General features: G+C 42.3%; 3 protein-coding genes across 5 annotated transcripts; all 3 read left to right on the top strand.

Moving 5' to 3' along the window:
* Positions 1-1,719: 1,719 nt before the first annotated feature.
* Positions 1,720-5,443, top strand: ppan (peter pan homolog). The gene is made up of 12 exons (XM_080510883.1): positions 1,720-1,901; positions 2,085-2,255; positions 2,394-2,495; positions 2,583-2,633; positions 2,821-2,991; positions 3,192-3,268; positions 3,569-3,676; positions 3,793-3,916; positions 4,003-4,081; positions 4,266-4,395; positions 4,492-4,649; positions 4,740-5,443. Exons 1-12 carry the CDS (start codon positions 1,887-1,889, stop codon positions 5,144-5,146), a joined length of 1,593 nt encoding a protein of 530 aa, XP_080367009.1. The 5' UTR covers positions 1,720-1,886; the 3' UTR covers positions 5,147-5,443.
* A 425-nt stretch (positions 5,444-5,868) lies between these two features.
* p2ry11 (purinergic receptor P2Y11) lies at positions 5,869-6,804 on the top strand (the record flags this gene model as incomplete). Its single annotated transcript, XM_080511966.1, has 1 exon — positions 5,869-6,804. The coding sequence occupies one exon, from the start codon at positions 5,869-5,871 to the stop codon at positions 6,802-6,804; it is 936 nt and encodes a 311-aa protein (XP_080368092.1).
* A 1,626-nt stretch (positions 6,805-8,430) lies between these two features.
* Positions 8,431-11,340, top strand: eif3g (eukaryotic translation initiation factor 3, subunit G; the record flags this gene model as incomplete). Of its 3 annotated transcripts, none has more annotated exons than XM_080511198.1 (10): positions 8,431-8,520; positions 8,605-8,651; positions 9,565-9,653; positions 9,820-9,879; positions 9,978-10,082; positions 10,205-10,400; positions 10,486-10,596; positions 10,687-10,823; positions 11,054-11,160; positions 11,237-11,340. In XM_080511198.1, exons 1-10 carry the CDS (start codon positions 8,501-8,503, stop codon positions 11,250-11,252), a joined length of 888 nt encoding a protein of 295 aa, XP_080367324.1. In that variant the 5' UTR covers positions 8,431-8,500. The 3 variants fall into 3 exon arrangements, with proteins under 3 accessions (XP_080367324.1, XP_080367325.1, XP_080367326.1); XM_080511199.1 differs by having other exon boundaries at positions 10,489-10,596; XM_080511200.1 differs by lacking the exon at positions 11,237-11,340 and having other exon boundaries at positions 10,489-10,596; positions 11,054-11,164.
* Positions 11,341-12,651: the final 1,311 nt, after the last annotated feature.

Consider the following 12,651-nt stretch of genomic DNA (forward strand, 5'->3'; position numbering starts at 1 on the left):
ATAAACCAGCCAGAATCAACACAGCTCCATCCCACAGTCAACAGAACAGTAAGGCCCTCATCAAACCGCAATACCAATAGTCAACACCATAAATGAAGCTAAGAGGTCAACACTGGTCACAAACGCAAAAATTTACAATTTTCTCACGAAAATGCTTGACTGGTACCATCCTGAAACTATGTCTTTTTACATAAATAAACTACCTTTCCTCTTGGTCGAATACATTTGCAGTGTACGTTTTCATAGACGATTAAAACATGAATTACAATGATGTAACCAGCCTAATAAAAGTGATTTTTCTAAAAACATCTCATGTGCATTTAAGACAAATTCAGAGAATAAGTGTGACATCAGGAGTAACTTACTGTTCTGTGGCAGCAAAAAACAGATTTGAATGTTGCTCTTCTCAGATGTGCATCAGCAGCTCCCAAAAAAAAAATGCAAGAAAATTTTTTTTTACTAACTATTTATTCAAATTCCATGCTCAGAATAATGATAAATGAACGGAAACTAGATGTCTTCTAAAGATTCATTGAAGTCACACGAAGATGGTGAATTGAAGCTAAACGCATAAGATTTATAATGGAGCAAACAGAATGAGGCTTTGTCTGGAGCTGCATTGCTTCTTCATCTCTTGAGCTGCTGTCTTGGGGTCTCAGAAGAAGAAGACGACTAATTACAAACTGTCCCAGTGACACCGCCTCCCAGTACTTGTCAAGCAGAGTGCAAACCCCAGGAATCTGGGATTGCTCCTCCCTCTGCAATCCCTACCACCCTCCTACAGTCCTTTCCTCGTAGACAGATTTTCTTTTTCTGCCTTCTTAAGATTGCTGGGATTTTTTATTTCATATTTGATTATATTTCAATTTGTTGAAGAGAGCAACTCAGTTCAGTCAAGCCATTTCACTTGCAGCAGCACTGCATGATTTATTCTTGTGGGCATTGCTGCATTTATGGTAAAAAAAAAATTTAATAAAAAAAAAACTATCTGTGATATCAAAGTCTGAGGTGGGACTTGAGAGTTTAACTATATAATGGCAATAAAGATCAACGTAGGCTTATTGTTAAAGGTTAGAGTGGTCTTATGTTGATGCTGTTCATATGAAAGCGTTGTTAAACCTGTTAGTCATATTAGCACTGGCTTATTTTCTTCATAGAATCAGGTTGAGCTGTTCAGTTGAAGAGGCGATACAATAACATGAGAAACATATCTGAATTTCGAAAAAACACTTTTTTGTATCCACTGAATTGAAATAATATCTCTGACTACCAAACATAGAAAACTGCCAAAGTTCCCCCAGCGATGATTCACAATTGTCCAAATTATATTTGGAAATTAAGTAAATTAATTTTATTTGTTTAATTTTGCTAAGGATCCAAGACAACTACTGTAAGTTCTGCCCAGAGAAGTCCATTTAACATCACATCCATGGCTTTGGACTAATACTTTTATTGGTATAAATAATGCATAGGGTGAACATGCAAACTCCAGCCATCCATCCATCTTCTATACAACTTTAACCTGTGCAGGGACATGGTCCTTGGAACCAATCCCTTTCTTTCTTTCTTTCTTTCTTTCTTTCTGATGATGATGATGATGATGATGATGATAACCAGCAGATGGCAGCAATACGTCAGTGTTGCGTTTCGTCTGCCTAATCCAAAGAAGAAGAAGAACCAGGAGCCCACGTCGGACATATTACTGTGTGACACTCAGGCGGGACCATGTGGAATACCTCACCCTGACTTCGTGGTTGAGGTTGTTCTCATAGATCTGTTCATTTTGTCGATATCATGCCCGGTACTTGTCGTGGTAGTCAAAACACAGTGTAACCAGGCTGCTGTCGGTGTGTTGATTCGGTTCAGCGGCTCCACGTTTTGTGAAAATGGGGAAATCAAAGGTAAGATCCGGCCTGAGCTAGCATGTTAGCACAACCGAGCTACCATGCCGAAATCTAAACTTTTTACATTTTGTTCGCTGGTGACAAGATGGATTTTGAGATCAGAGCAGCTTCTCCCGAGATGTTGGGGGCACTTGAACAAGATTACTGTACCGAATTGTCATTCGTGTCTTTGCTCGTCAGACCAAGAACCAGAAGAAGGCTCGGGCTGTAGCCAACCATGTGGCCGAGGAGACGTACGGATCTGTGCCCCACTCCTTCGTCTTTCATCGGGGGCAAGTGGGAAAGAACGTGGCCCAGCTTATCCTGGACGTGCGGAGAACCATGGAGCCCTACACTGCAGAGACTCTCAAGGTTCGCTAACACGTGTTTCTCCCGAGGTGTGGCCGTGTCCGTCTGAGGCGTATCAATAACGCATCCAGGTTTTTTTTGGTGGTTTTTTTCATACATTGTTGTTTATATGTCCTACTCTGTCCGTTTACCTTAAACCAGGTGAGAAAGAAGAACGTGCTAAAAGACTTTGTGGCCATAGCAGGGCCACTGGGAGTGACGCACTTCATGATATTCAGCAAAACGGACAACACTATCAGTATGGTGAGATCACATTGGACATCGCAGGATTGGATTGGATGTTTTCAGCTTCTGGTTATCAATCCATCAACTTTTTTTTTGTTATTGCAGAGGCTTGCTCGTCTTCCCAAAGGCCCGATGCTTCATTTCAAAGTACTCAAGGTAACTGAACTCCAGAGCATCTCAAGACGAGTGTAGTTGGTAAATGATGGGATCAGATGATGACATTTTAATGTGTGATTGTTCAATGATCCATTTCAAAGTAAACGCACTGATGTTCCCAGGTGTGCCGACTTATATTGACCTCTTTAGTGCCTCCTATTGTTTAAAACACTCACTCCTCTTTCAGTATTGTCTCGTCAAAGATGTCGTCTCGTCTCTGAAGAAGCACCGGATGCACGAGCAGCAGTTCACTCATCACCCACTCCTCATCCTCAATAACTTCGGAGCCGATGGCATGCATGTGAAGCTCATGGCGACCATGTTTCAGAACATGTTTCCTTCCATCAATGTGCACAAGGTCAGTGTTGCCGACGGCGCTGGTGTCGCATTGGTGGGCCGGCTCGAGGTTAAAATGATGAAAGTATAGTCTTCTGAATTTGTGTGAAGATTGTTAAAAGTAAACGCTTTCTGATTCCTACGTCAAGTCAATTTAGTCGTTCAGTTTGCGGAACTTTTATTCGATTTTTACTTTTGTTTGCATTTATTTTGTTTTCTCAGGTCAACCTCAACAACATCAAGAGGTGTGTGCTGCTTAATTATAACCCGACAACCATGGAAATCGAGTTTCGGCACTAGTAAGTAAAATACATTCAAGTAAGATTTCTTTGATTACAATTCATAAGAATTAAAAAACAAAAAAAACCTTTCCTCTTATAACCCTGAATGGCAAGGTGCAGCTGCTTTATGCTAACAACACACAGATTATTATTCGAATGTATTTACTGGGCTCAAATGATGGTAAACTCTTGACTTGACTGTTCAGTGATGTACACTCAAAGTAAACGCACTGATGAGTTCAATCACCTTCCTATGTGCCTTTAATCTAGTCGAGGATTTTGAGTCAAATTAACCGCGATGTGGTTTTCACCCTGCAGCAGCCTGAAGGTGGTCCCTGTGGGAATGAGCCGTGGAGTCAAGAAACTGATGCAGGAAAAGTTCCCCAACATGAGCAAGTTTGAGGATATCAGTGAGCTGCTGATGAAGTAAGATTCTTGCGCAGGTACAATTTTTACAGCCACGAGGTCGTTGGATGTTTTGAGGCTTGGCCGCAAGGCGTCGCGTCTGATGTTAAGCTGTTGTGCTGCCTTTGTCTTTCCAGGGGAGCAAACCTTTCAGAAAGTGAAGCCGAACAAGATGGAGACCACAACATAACTGAACTCCCGCAGAACTACTCTGGAAGAGGCAACATGGCGTCTCAACAGAGTGCCGTCCGGTTGACTGAAGTACGTGTCCCGAGCTGCTTCGCAACTTCGAATCGGTGTCCGGGGGGGGTTGTGGGTCGCAGCCTAACATTTTGTGTTGTCCTCAGATCGGTCCTCGCATGACTCTGCAGCTCACAAAGATTCAAGAAGGGATGGGCGAGGGAAATGTTCTCTATCACTCGTTCAGTGAGTACACGCACCTTTCTCTTCAACCCCTGCAGGTGTACATGATGACAAAAAGCAGTATGACTTCTGTGATTTCTCTCAAAGTAAACGCTTACTGATGCGCCGGGAGTCGACTTGGTTTTTATGCGGGTCCTGCACAAACGGGCCTTGAATGGGGAATTTGCTTTGTGCGCCGTGTTTACAGTCACCAAGACGGAGGAAGAGATACAGGAGATCCTGAACAGAAAGGAGGCCAAGCTGAAGGAAAAGGAGCAACGTCGGAAAAAACAGGAGCAGAACATTGCTGACAAAAAGGACAAAAGAGATGAACTCAAGTAAGACTTCATTGACATTACTGCTACCCGTCTTGTGTCCATTTTTCACAGCGGTAAAGTATGAAACGTTGATTTCCACCCCTCCCACGCTTTCAGGAAGAAAAGCCTGCAGGGCATCAAGAGGAAGCACGCAGAAGCTGAGGAGGACAGTGAGGTGGAGGATCCAGGGAACCAAGACGGCCAGACGGCTGCTGTTGAATCTGACGATGAGGTGGAGTACTACAGACAGGCTGTAGGAGAGGAGCCAGATGAAGGTGAATATGACTGATCTCCTATTTCATGTTGCCACTCGAGTGATTTTTTAAATGCATTTATTCACCCCAGGATGTTTTATTTTCTTGCAGACATGTTTCCCAGCGCCAAGAGGAGGCGCTTCTCAGAGAAGTCTCACGGCCCTGCTAAGAGAGAGAAGAAGCAGCTCCCCCCTCGTCAGGGCAAAGACGGCAAGTCACCGAATAGAAAAGGTCCAGGAGGGCAACGTGGAGACAAAATGGACAAGAAACAGGGAAAAGGGTGGAACAAACCAAGAGAAGGAGAGAAGTCGTTTGGAAAGAACAAGAAGCCCGGAGGAAAGCCGTTCAAATCAAAGAAGCCCTTCGATAGGGACAATAAATTCAGTGGGAAAAAGAAATTCGATAACAAGAATAAGGACAAAAACTTTAAATCTAAAGGTCAGAAAGGAAAGCCAAGCTTCAAGAAGAGCGGCTCTGGACCAAGGCAAGGCTTCAAACAGAGGAAGGGCAAAGGCTGAGTGTGCCCGTTACTGTGACTGGACTGTGTGCAGTTCCTTGTTGAAGCAGCAGATGGCAGCAAACTCGAGTTTATAGTCTGTTGATGCTGACAGACAATGTATGAAAGAGCATTTGTCATCAACCGACCCAAAAACAAGCTTGTCATTCAAATTCATCTGAGCAGTTCTGGGTTTATTACAGAATTTTGTATGTAAACGTCTTGCTGTTTTATTTAGTTTTTTTTCTAATCCCACTTGTAAATGCTGTCAAACTTGGTTCTGTATTTATAACTATATTGTTGGAAAATAAACCTACTCTTTGCAGATCATTTTGTGCTGCTTTATGATTAAAGTAAAATCTCTATTACTGATTTGCATTGCAAGCATGCTGCTGGGGCTGTCCAAGTTCTGCTTCTTTGAGTTAAGCAACACATCAGCAATGAGGAAGTTTCTTTTGGTTCAGGGCAAGTCATCCACATCTCACTTTATCATGGTTTGAGGTGCACCTCGTTTCTTAAGGCGGTGACACGGGTCATCTGTTTCACGCACAGCCTTTTTGGTGAGTGGAATTTAATGTTTTTCATAGCTGCTTTTCAGTTTGCTTTGCTTTTTTTTGTGTGTGTGGAAGAAACGTGTTGAAATGACTTAAGTATCAAGACAATTTCCTCAAGGATCCCTACTCGGCTGCTTTCTCTTTGCAGGGGTCGCCCCAGGAAGTCACTTGCAATTCCATTCACAGCACGATGAGCAACTTTTCAGAGTGCGAGAAGTTTCAGATGGGCGTGCTGCCTGCTGTGTATGGGATTGAGTTCGTTGTGGCCCTGGTAGGGAACCTGTTTGCCCTGTGGCTGCTGGTGGCCAGGGAGAGGACTCACTGGCACACGGGAGTCGTCCTGTCCTGTAACCTGGCCATCAGTGACCTGCTGTACGTCCTCACCCTCCCGGTGCTCATCGTCTACTACTCGCTGGGGAAAAACTGGATGTTCGGAGACGCCGTGTGTAAGCTGGAGAGGTTTCTTTTCACCTGCAACTTGTACGTGAGCATCTTCTTCATCATGGCCATAAGCGTGAACCGATGTGTGGCCCTGCGCTGCCCCTTCTTCACCCGCTCCCGCGTGGAGCCTGCCCACGCCAAGGTCGTCAGCGTCATCATCTGGGTGGTTGTAGGAGTCATTTCCTGCCCTGTGTTGAGATTTTCCTCCGTTTGCCACAATGAGTACAATAACAAGACTCAGTGTGTGTCCTTCTGTCACAAAGTCCCTCAAGATGAAAGACCTCACTTTACCTACAAACTGTTTCTGGCTGTGTTTGGGTGTCTTGTTCCCTTTCTGGTCACTTTCACTTCTTATTGTGTGGTCATTTCTGTCGTGTGGCACAATGTTAATATAACCATACTTGAAAAGCGCAAAGTGGCCCTGCTGGTTTCATCAGTGCTCGTGCTGTACGCTATTTCCTTTGTGCCTTATCACGTCTCTCAGATCTTTCACTTGTATCTGAGAATCCGGGATCCGAAGAACTCTGTCTGCTGGGTCTATAACTTGTACCAGGTGTCTAAAGGGCTGGCAACTCTCAACATGTGTATCCATCCAATACTCTACATGGCGGTGTTTGACAGCATAAGAGTAGCATGTTGTGGGAGGAGTCCAGAAGATAACATTAGGGAGATGGAGAAGAAGTAGAGCTACTGCTTCATGTATTTTTCACTAAAGTACTTATTAATACTGATACTAACTAATGTTTCCTCATTTTATGCAGTTATACTCAATCTAAATTTAATTCTGACAACATAGTATCTACAAGTCAGACAATGACTCTGCTTTATCTACTTTTGGTATGGTCAGATGTTGCCGTCCTTTATTTTTAACTATGACATTTAACCATTTGTTTAAAAAAAGGAGTGCATTATCATTATTTCTGATTCATATAAGATCAGTATCAACTCTGTTTTTGTTAGTGTGTATCAACATCACAACAAACAATATATTTTTGGTCTCTAACTGCACAAAAATAATAAAAATATTTTCAATTGTGTTTTTTTCTTTTTTGCTTCCAGTTAATGTAAAAATGTTTTTCAATTTCAATATCTTAAAATGAAGAATACCTGGCCACAAAATCTGTGATGTAAAAGATGTAAACCAGGACATATGTGACCCATAGTTAAATATATTATTTTAGTTTGAGTTATTTGTTCCGTTTGCTTGTATGTGATCAGCCCAATGTTTTCCTTCCCGTTGTCCATCTTATCTCTGGATTCCAGCCTTCCTTTTGTTTGTGTGTTGACAGTTGACAGTAATTTATTGTCTGATGTCTTTATAATTTCAAGGATTATTTGCTTGTATGAAGCCTTGTGTACATTGGTGTGATAGTTGTAACAATAAAGTGAACATCAAAACTTGTTAACAGTAAAATTTACTCTGTGATCTTTTTCCTCTAAAGCCATACAAAACGGAGGCAATTGTGCATGGTCTGAAATACATTACAACAAACTCAGCTTCCTCTGGGTATTATTTTTGGTGCAGTGCCACTTTGGGGAACCTTTAAGTATTTTAATCACAATTTGGCATTGAAGTCACATATTGAAAGAATCTTTGGGACTGCCCTGTACTCAGTGTAAAATATTATGAAATTCAAACATTCACCCTCAACTGAAGTTTCTCACATTTTCTGAAATAAGAACTTATTCAACATTTCTTGCACAATCCATGCACATCAGCTTTTTTTCTTCATTTGTTTTCCCGTTTCTATGTAACTTTTTGTCACACCTTTCAAACCAAATATGCATCACATTCAAAACGGATTTATGTTGATTCAGCTCAAATGATAATTAGTTCAGCTTGTGAAATGCAATGCAATGTATATTTATTTAAGTTGCACCCTTCAGACGCAATACAATCCACAGTGCTTTTAAAGGCTATAAATGATATCTATTAAAACAAGGTGATTAAGTGTCTTTATTTTAAGTGGTTGGGTTTATGAAATACAGTAAAACAAAGTGATTAGGAACGGCATAATAATAAAGTAAAAACCTAGGAACAAAAAGCTACTTCTCCTTGTTTCTTCTGACGCTGGGAACACTTAGGAAACCTTTTCCGGGTGATCTCAGGGGTCTTGAGGTTTCAACTAATTTTACTTTATTCTAAACACCTGCTTTTCCCCAAAAGCCTTTGTGAAGATTGTATTACAGAATGTATAAGTGATTTTGTTAATTAACAAAAGAAAAAAAAAGAAGTTTTAAAACCGAGAGGAGACGACGGCGGTGAGGAGTTACGTCGACGGCGTACGTCCGTTGCGTGGTGACGCTTACGGAAGTGCGCGCGGTGGTTTGGCGGCTCGTCCCATCGCTCCTGAAGCCGAGCTCAGCTTGCTGCCGACGGGATGTCTATCGAATACGACGAGTAAGTTCTATTCTTTCCATTTGTACTCTCACAGGATAGGTCTACATTGTTGTAATATCGCACATCTCTGTGTGTGTGTTTCAGCTCCAAGCCCAGCTGGGCGGACCAGGTGGAGGAGGAGGGAGATGAAGGTAACATTAGGATCGTTAGCATTGCTAGCATCGTTCGCTCATGTAGCCCGGTGTTTCGGATTAACTGGTTTTCCTGTTAACTGGTGACTCACTTCGATGGTCGTTGCTGCGTGAAAGAGTAGATATTAAAACAAGACTCACAGAAAGTGCGAAATATTGTTGTATACGCGGTTGAACAATGCACGCCGGGACAGCTACGGATTTATGTCGGGTTTTTGAACATCGAGCAGCGACAATGGACGCTATAGGAAGTCGGTCATTAGTTAACAGGGGAACAAGTTAGCCCGCAACACCAGAGACCGAAGAAAGGCCGGCAAAGCGGCTTCCTATCACACGTGGTTTATGGTCTAAAATAGTCCCTTATAAATACGCTGAAGTCTGACATTTTATATCGGCATACACTTAAAAACGTCAGTTACACTTCATCGTTGGATGTCTTGTAGCAATTATATATTTTTTGACATATGTTATAGCCTTAGGAGCTAGCAAGCTGCGCTAGCAAAGTATACGTTAACGGCATGACTGCGAGACCAACTCTTTTTTCCCCCTCACTTTCTTTGATTTCAATGTACAGATGCTGGAAAACGAACTGTGTAAACACGTGGATCCCAGAAACGTATAGAAATATTTTGTCTTGATTAGCCACGTAAATGGTTGGATGTTGTTATAGGAAGAAATGTGACTTGTTGGCCATACTAAACCCACAGATGAAATAACCTACTTGAGTAACACAGCCTGTAAAGTACTGAAAATCGTCTACACTTTACAAAATAACACTTATCATATGTTTAAAGGGTAAACAAGCTGAACAGTAGCTCATGTGACATATTTTTTTGTGAAGCAGTCTGAGGTGTGTGTTGACATCGCTCCTCCATCAACGCTCTTCAGATGGATGTATTTGTTGTTTCAACAGGAACACTACCATCGCCCAAGGAAACCACCAAAGGAAACATCAAAACCATCACAGACTACAAAATAGATGATGATGGGAAGAAGTTCAAGGTGATTCTGACTATTTTACAGTCCATATTACAGATTGGTTTTGGTAGGTTTTAATTTCTGTTTTAGCCCTTAAACGCTTCATGGAATTTCTAAATCTGAAGAAATGAATATTGGCCGCAATGAAATGAAATACGAGTGTAAAATATGTGAACTTTTCGTCCTGTAGATTGTGCGGACCTTCAAGATCGAGAACAGAAAAGCCTCTAAAGCTGTTGCCAGGCGAAAGGTTTGCTACCATACTGTGTGAAATTCAAGTTATACCGTCCTAAAAATGTACATGACCCCTGTTGGTGTGTAACCAAATGTTCAATTTTTGATTTTAAGAATTGGAAGAAATTCGGCAACTCTGAGTTTGATGCCCCCGGCCCTAATGTGGCCACCACCACTGTCAGTGACGATGTCTTCATGACATTCATCTCCAGCAAAGAGGTGAGATAATGTGAATACTTGCTTGTTTCCAGGCTGATTGATTGTGGTACTGCTCTGTATTCTACTAGTGCTTTATTTCTGAGCATTGGGGTTGTTGTGTTTTTTGTATGTTTTGTTTGCAGGACTTGAATTCCCAAGACCAGGATGAAGATCCAATGAACAAGCTGAAAGGACAGAAGATTGTCTCTTGTCGTATTTGTAAAGGCGACCATTGGACCACCCGCTGTCCGTACAAGGATACCCTGGGCCCCATGCAGAAGGAGCTGGCTGAACAGCTCGGTCTCTCCACTGGAGACAAGGACAAGCCTGCTGGCTCTGGTACCATCTGCTTACCTTTTATCACTCTTGTCACTGTTAATTAATTTGTAAATGATCCTGATACATTGTTTTCGTCCTTCCCCAGCAGAACCAGAGCCTGCACAGCCGGCACAGAGCAAGACTGGGAAGTATGTTCCCCCGAGCCTGCGGGATGGAGGCACCAGGAGAGGAGAGTCCATGCAGCCCAACCGCAGAGGTTGGTCCATTTTAATGAAGTGGCTTCACTATAAAAAAAATTTTTCATAGAACAACAAGCGTATTAACAGTTTGTGCTTGCTCTCTGCAGCTGATGACAATGCTACGATTCGTGTGACCAACTTGTCTGAAGACACCCGTGAGACAGACTTGCAGGAGCTCTTCAGACCATTTGGCTCCATCTCCAGAATCTATCTGGCAAAGGACAAAAACACGGGACAGTCCAAGGTCAGTGGAGGGGTTGTTGAAGCATATGTCCATTTGACGAGTCGGACATAAACCAGTGTCTCCTGTTCTCGCGTTGACCCGGAGGTCCAGATGTTGGTGTGAATGTTTGATTAGTTGGATTGGTTAGCAGTAAATCCCCATTTTTCCACGCACTTCTGAACAGGTCAGTTTCAGTGAGAAAGTGGCTTTAGGGTTCCTTGTCTTACAGTCACTTCCTGTTTTTGCTGCAGGGATTTGCTTTCATCAGTTTCCACCGCCGGGAGGATGCAGCCAGAGCCATTACAGGAGTGTCAGGATTTGGATATGATCATCTTATTCTCAATGTTGAATGGGCCAAGTAAGTTCTTGATGACTTTGATGGACAAACTGATCAACATTGTGAGTGATTGCTAACACAATTTAACTCTTTGCAGGCCATCAAACAACTGAGGGATTCAGCTGAATATTTCCCCGGAAGATGCCAGATTTTATTGATGTGGTAAAATGTGGCTGTTACCAAAATAAAAGGTGCCGTATATTTCCTGGTTGACTTTTTCTTTTCTCGTTAAATTGAACTAGAACTAGAAAAAAAACAACTGAGTCTGACTGTTTCAAAAGAGAAATTCACAAAGGGACCTGCTTGTTTTGAAAACATATTACTTCAAAAGGCTGTATGAACATCCCAGCTAGTAAATACTTGTTTTAGCTTTGCACACTGCATTGTATAGTAGATGTGTGTAAAACCATTTTTTTGTGTTGTGATAAAACAAAACAAAAAATTACAATGAACCATGAAAAGACCATTTCAATGCAAAGTAGAAATACATTTCAAACATGTTCACATTTGTTCCACTCATTACAAAATCTATGATCGCACATGCATTTAAGTGCAGAGGTGTCCTGCTTCAGACCTAAAGGGGTCCTATTCAGCAAAAGTCACTTTCTGATGGTTTTCCAACAGTAATATGCATCCCCATACCTAACACGATGCTCCAGAAGTGGAGAAAGTGTCATCTCTCCCTGGCTTGTTTCAATTAATTTTTGAAAGTGTGCACTCCAACAAGCAGATATCAACCACTATATCGTGTCATCGGGGTTTAGCCAGGCCCTCCCTTTGACCCTCCCACAGCTCTACTTGGCACCGCCAGAGGAAATACTTTCTCCCCAAGATGGACATTAGTGGGCGGAGCCAGTCCAGGCAGACAGACCCAGCACAGTCTGAATGCAGCCCGTATGATCCAATGTTGAAATGGATGAAAATCAAGGAAAAGCTGTATTTGGAGCAATAGATGTTGAATAAGCTTTTTGACCGAGACCCACATGTGTTGAAAAGCTGTATAATAAGACTCAACACGTTTAAGTTGTGCAGCCGGTTGATTCCCAGGCTGAATGATTCCTGCAGCCATCAGTAAAATATCCCCCCCCGTATGGATTCATGTAAAGCAGCTGTGTCCTGCTGGAGTTGGCTCCTGGGCCCATCATTTCTACGAACTACAAGCCCAAATTGTGCAAGTTCAGTAAACAGCATTAACTTTGAAACATACCTTTTTTTCAACAGGGGCTGCATTCGATTCAACTTGGTACCCCAACAGTCAGTTTAAAAAATTGTAGGTTTCACATTAAATTAATTCATTTTCCACACATTTAAACTTACTGAGGTCATCTTCTTTGGGAAGATCAGCAGCATCTCAATAGTGGACAGGAGGTTAGATTAACTAGTTCCACAGATGCCGTCCCTTGGAGCGACAGTGCCTTGCGTGGCTGCAGCCTCCTTTGGTGGGTGAATGTATGAACGTGATGAACTATGTAACGTGCCTTGGTGTGGCTCACACAGCTGAAAGGCACTATA

Source organism: Blennius ocellaris (assembly GCF_963422515.1).
Source record: "Blennius ocellaris genome assembly, chromosome: 16".
Taxonomy (NCBI): domain Eukaryota; kingdom Metazoa; phylum Chordata; class Actinopteri; order Blenniiformes; family Blenniidae; genus Blennius; species Blennius ocellaris.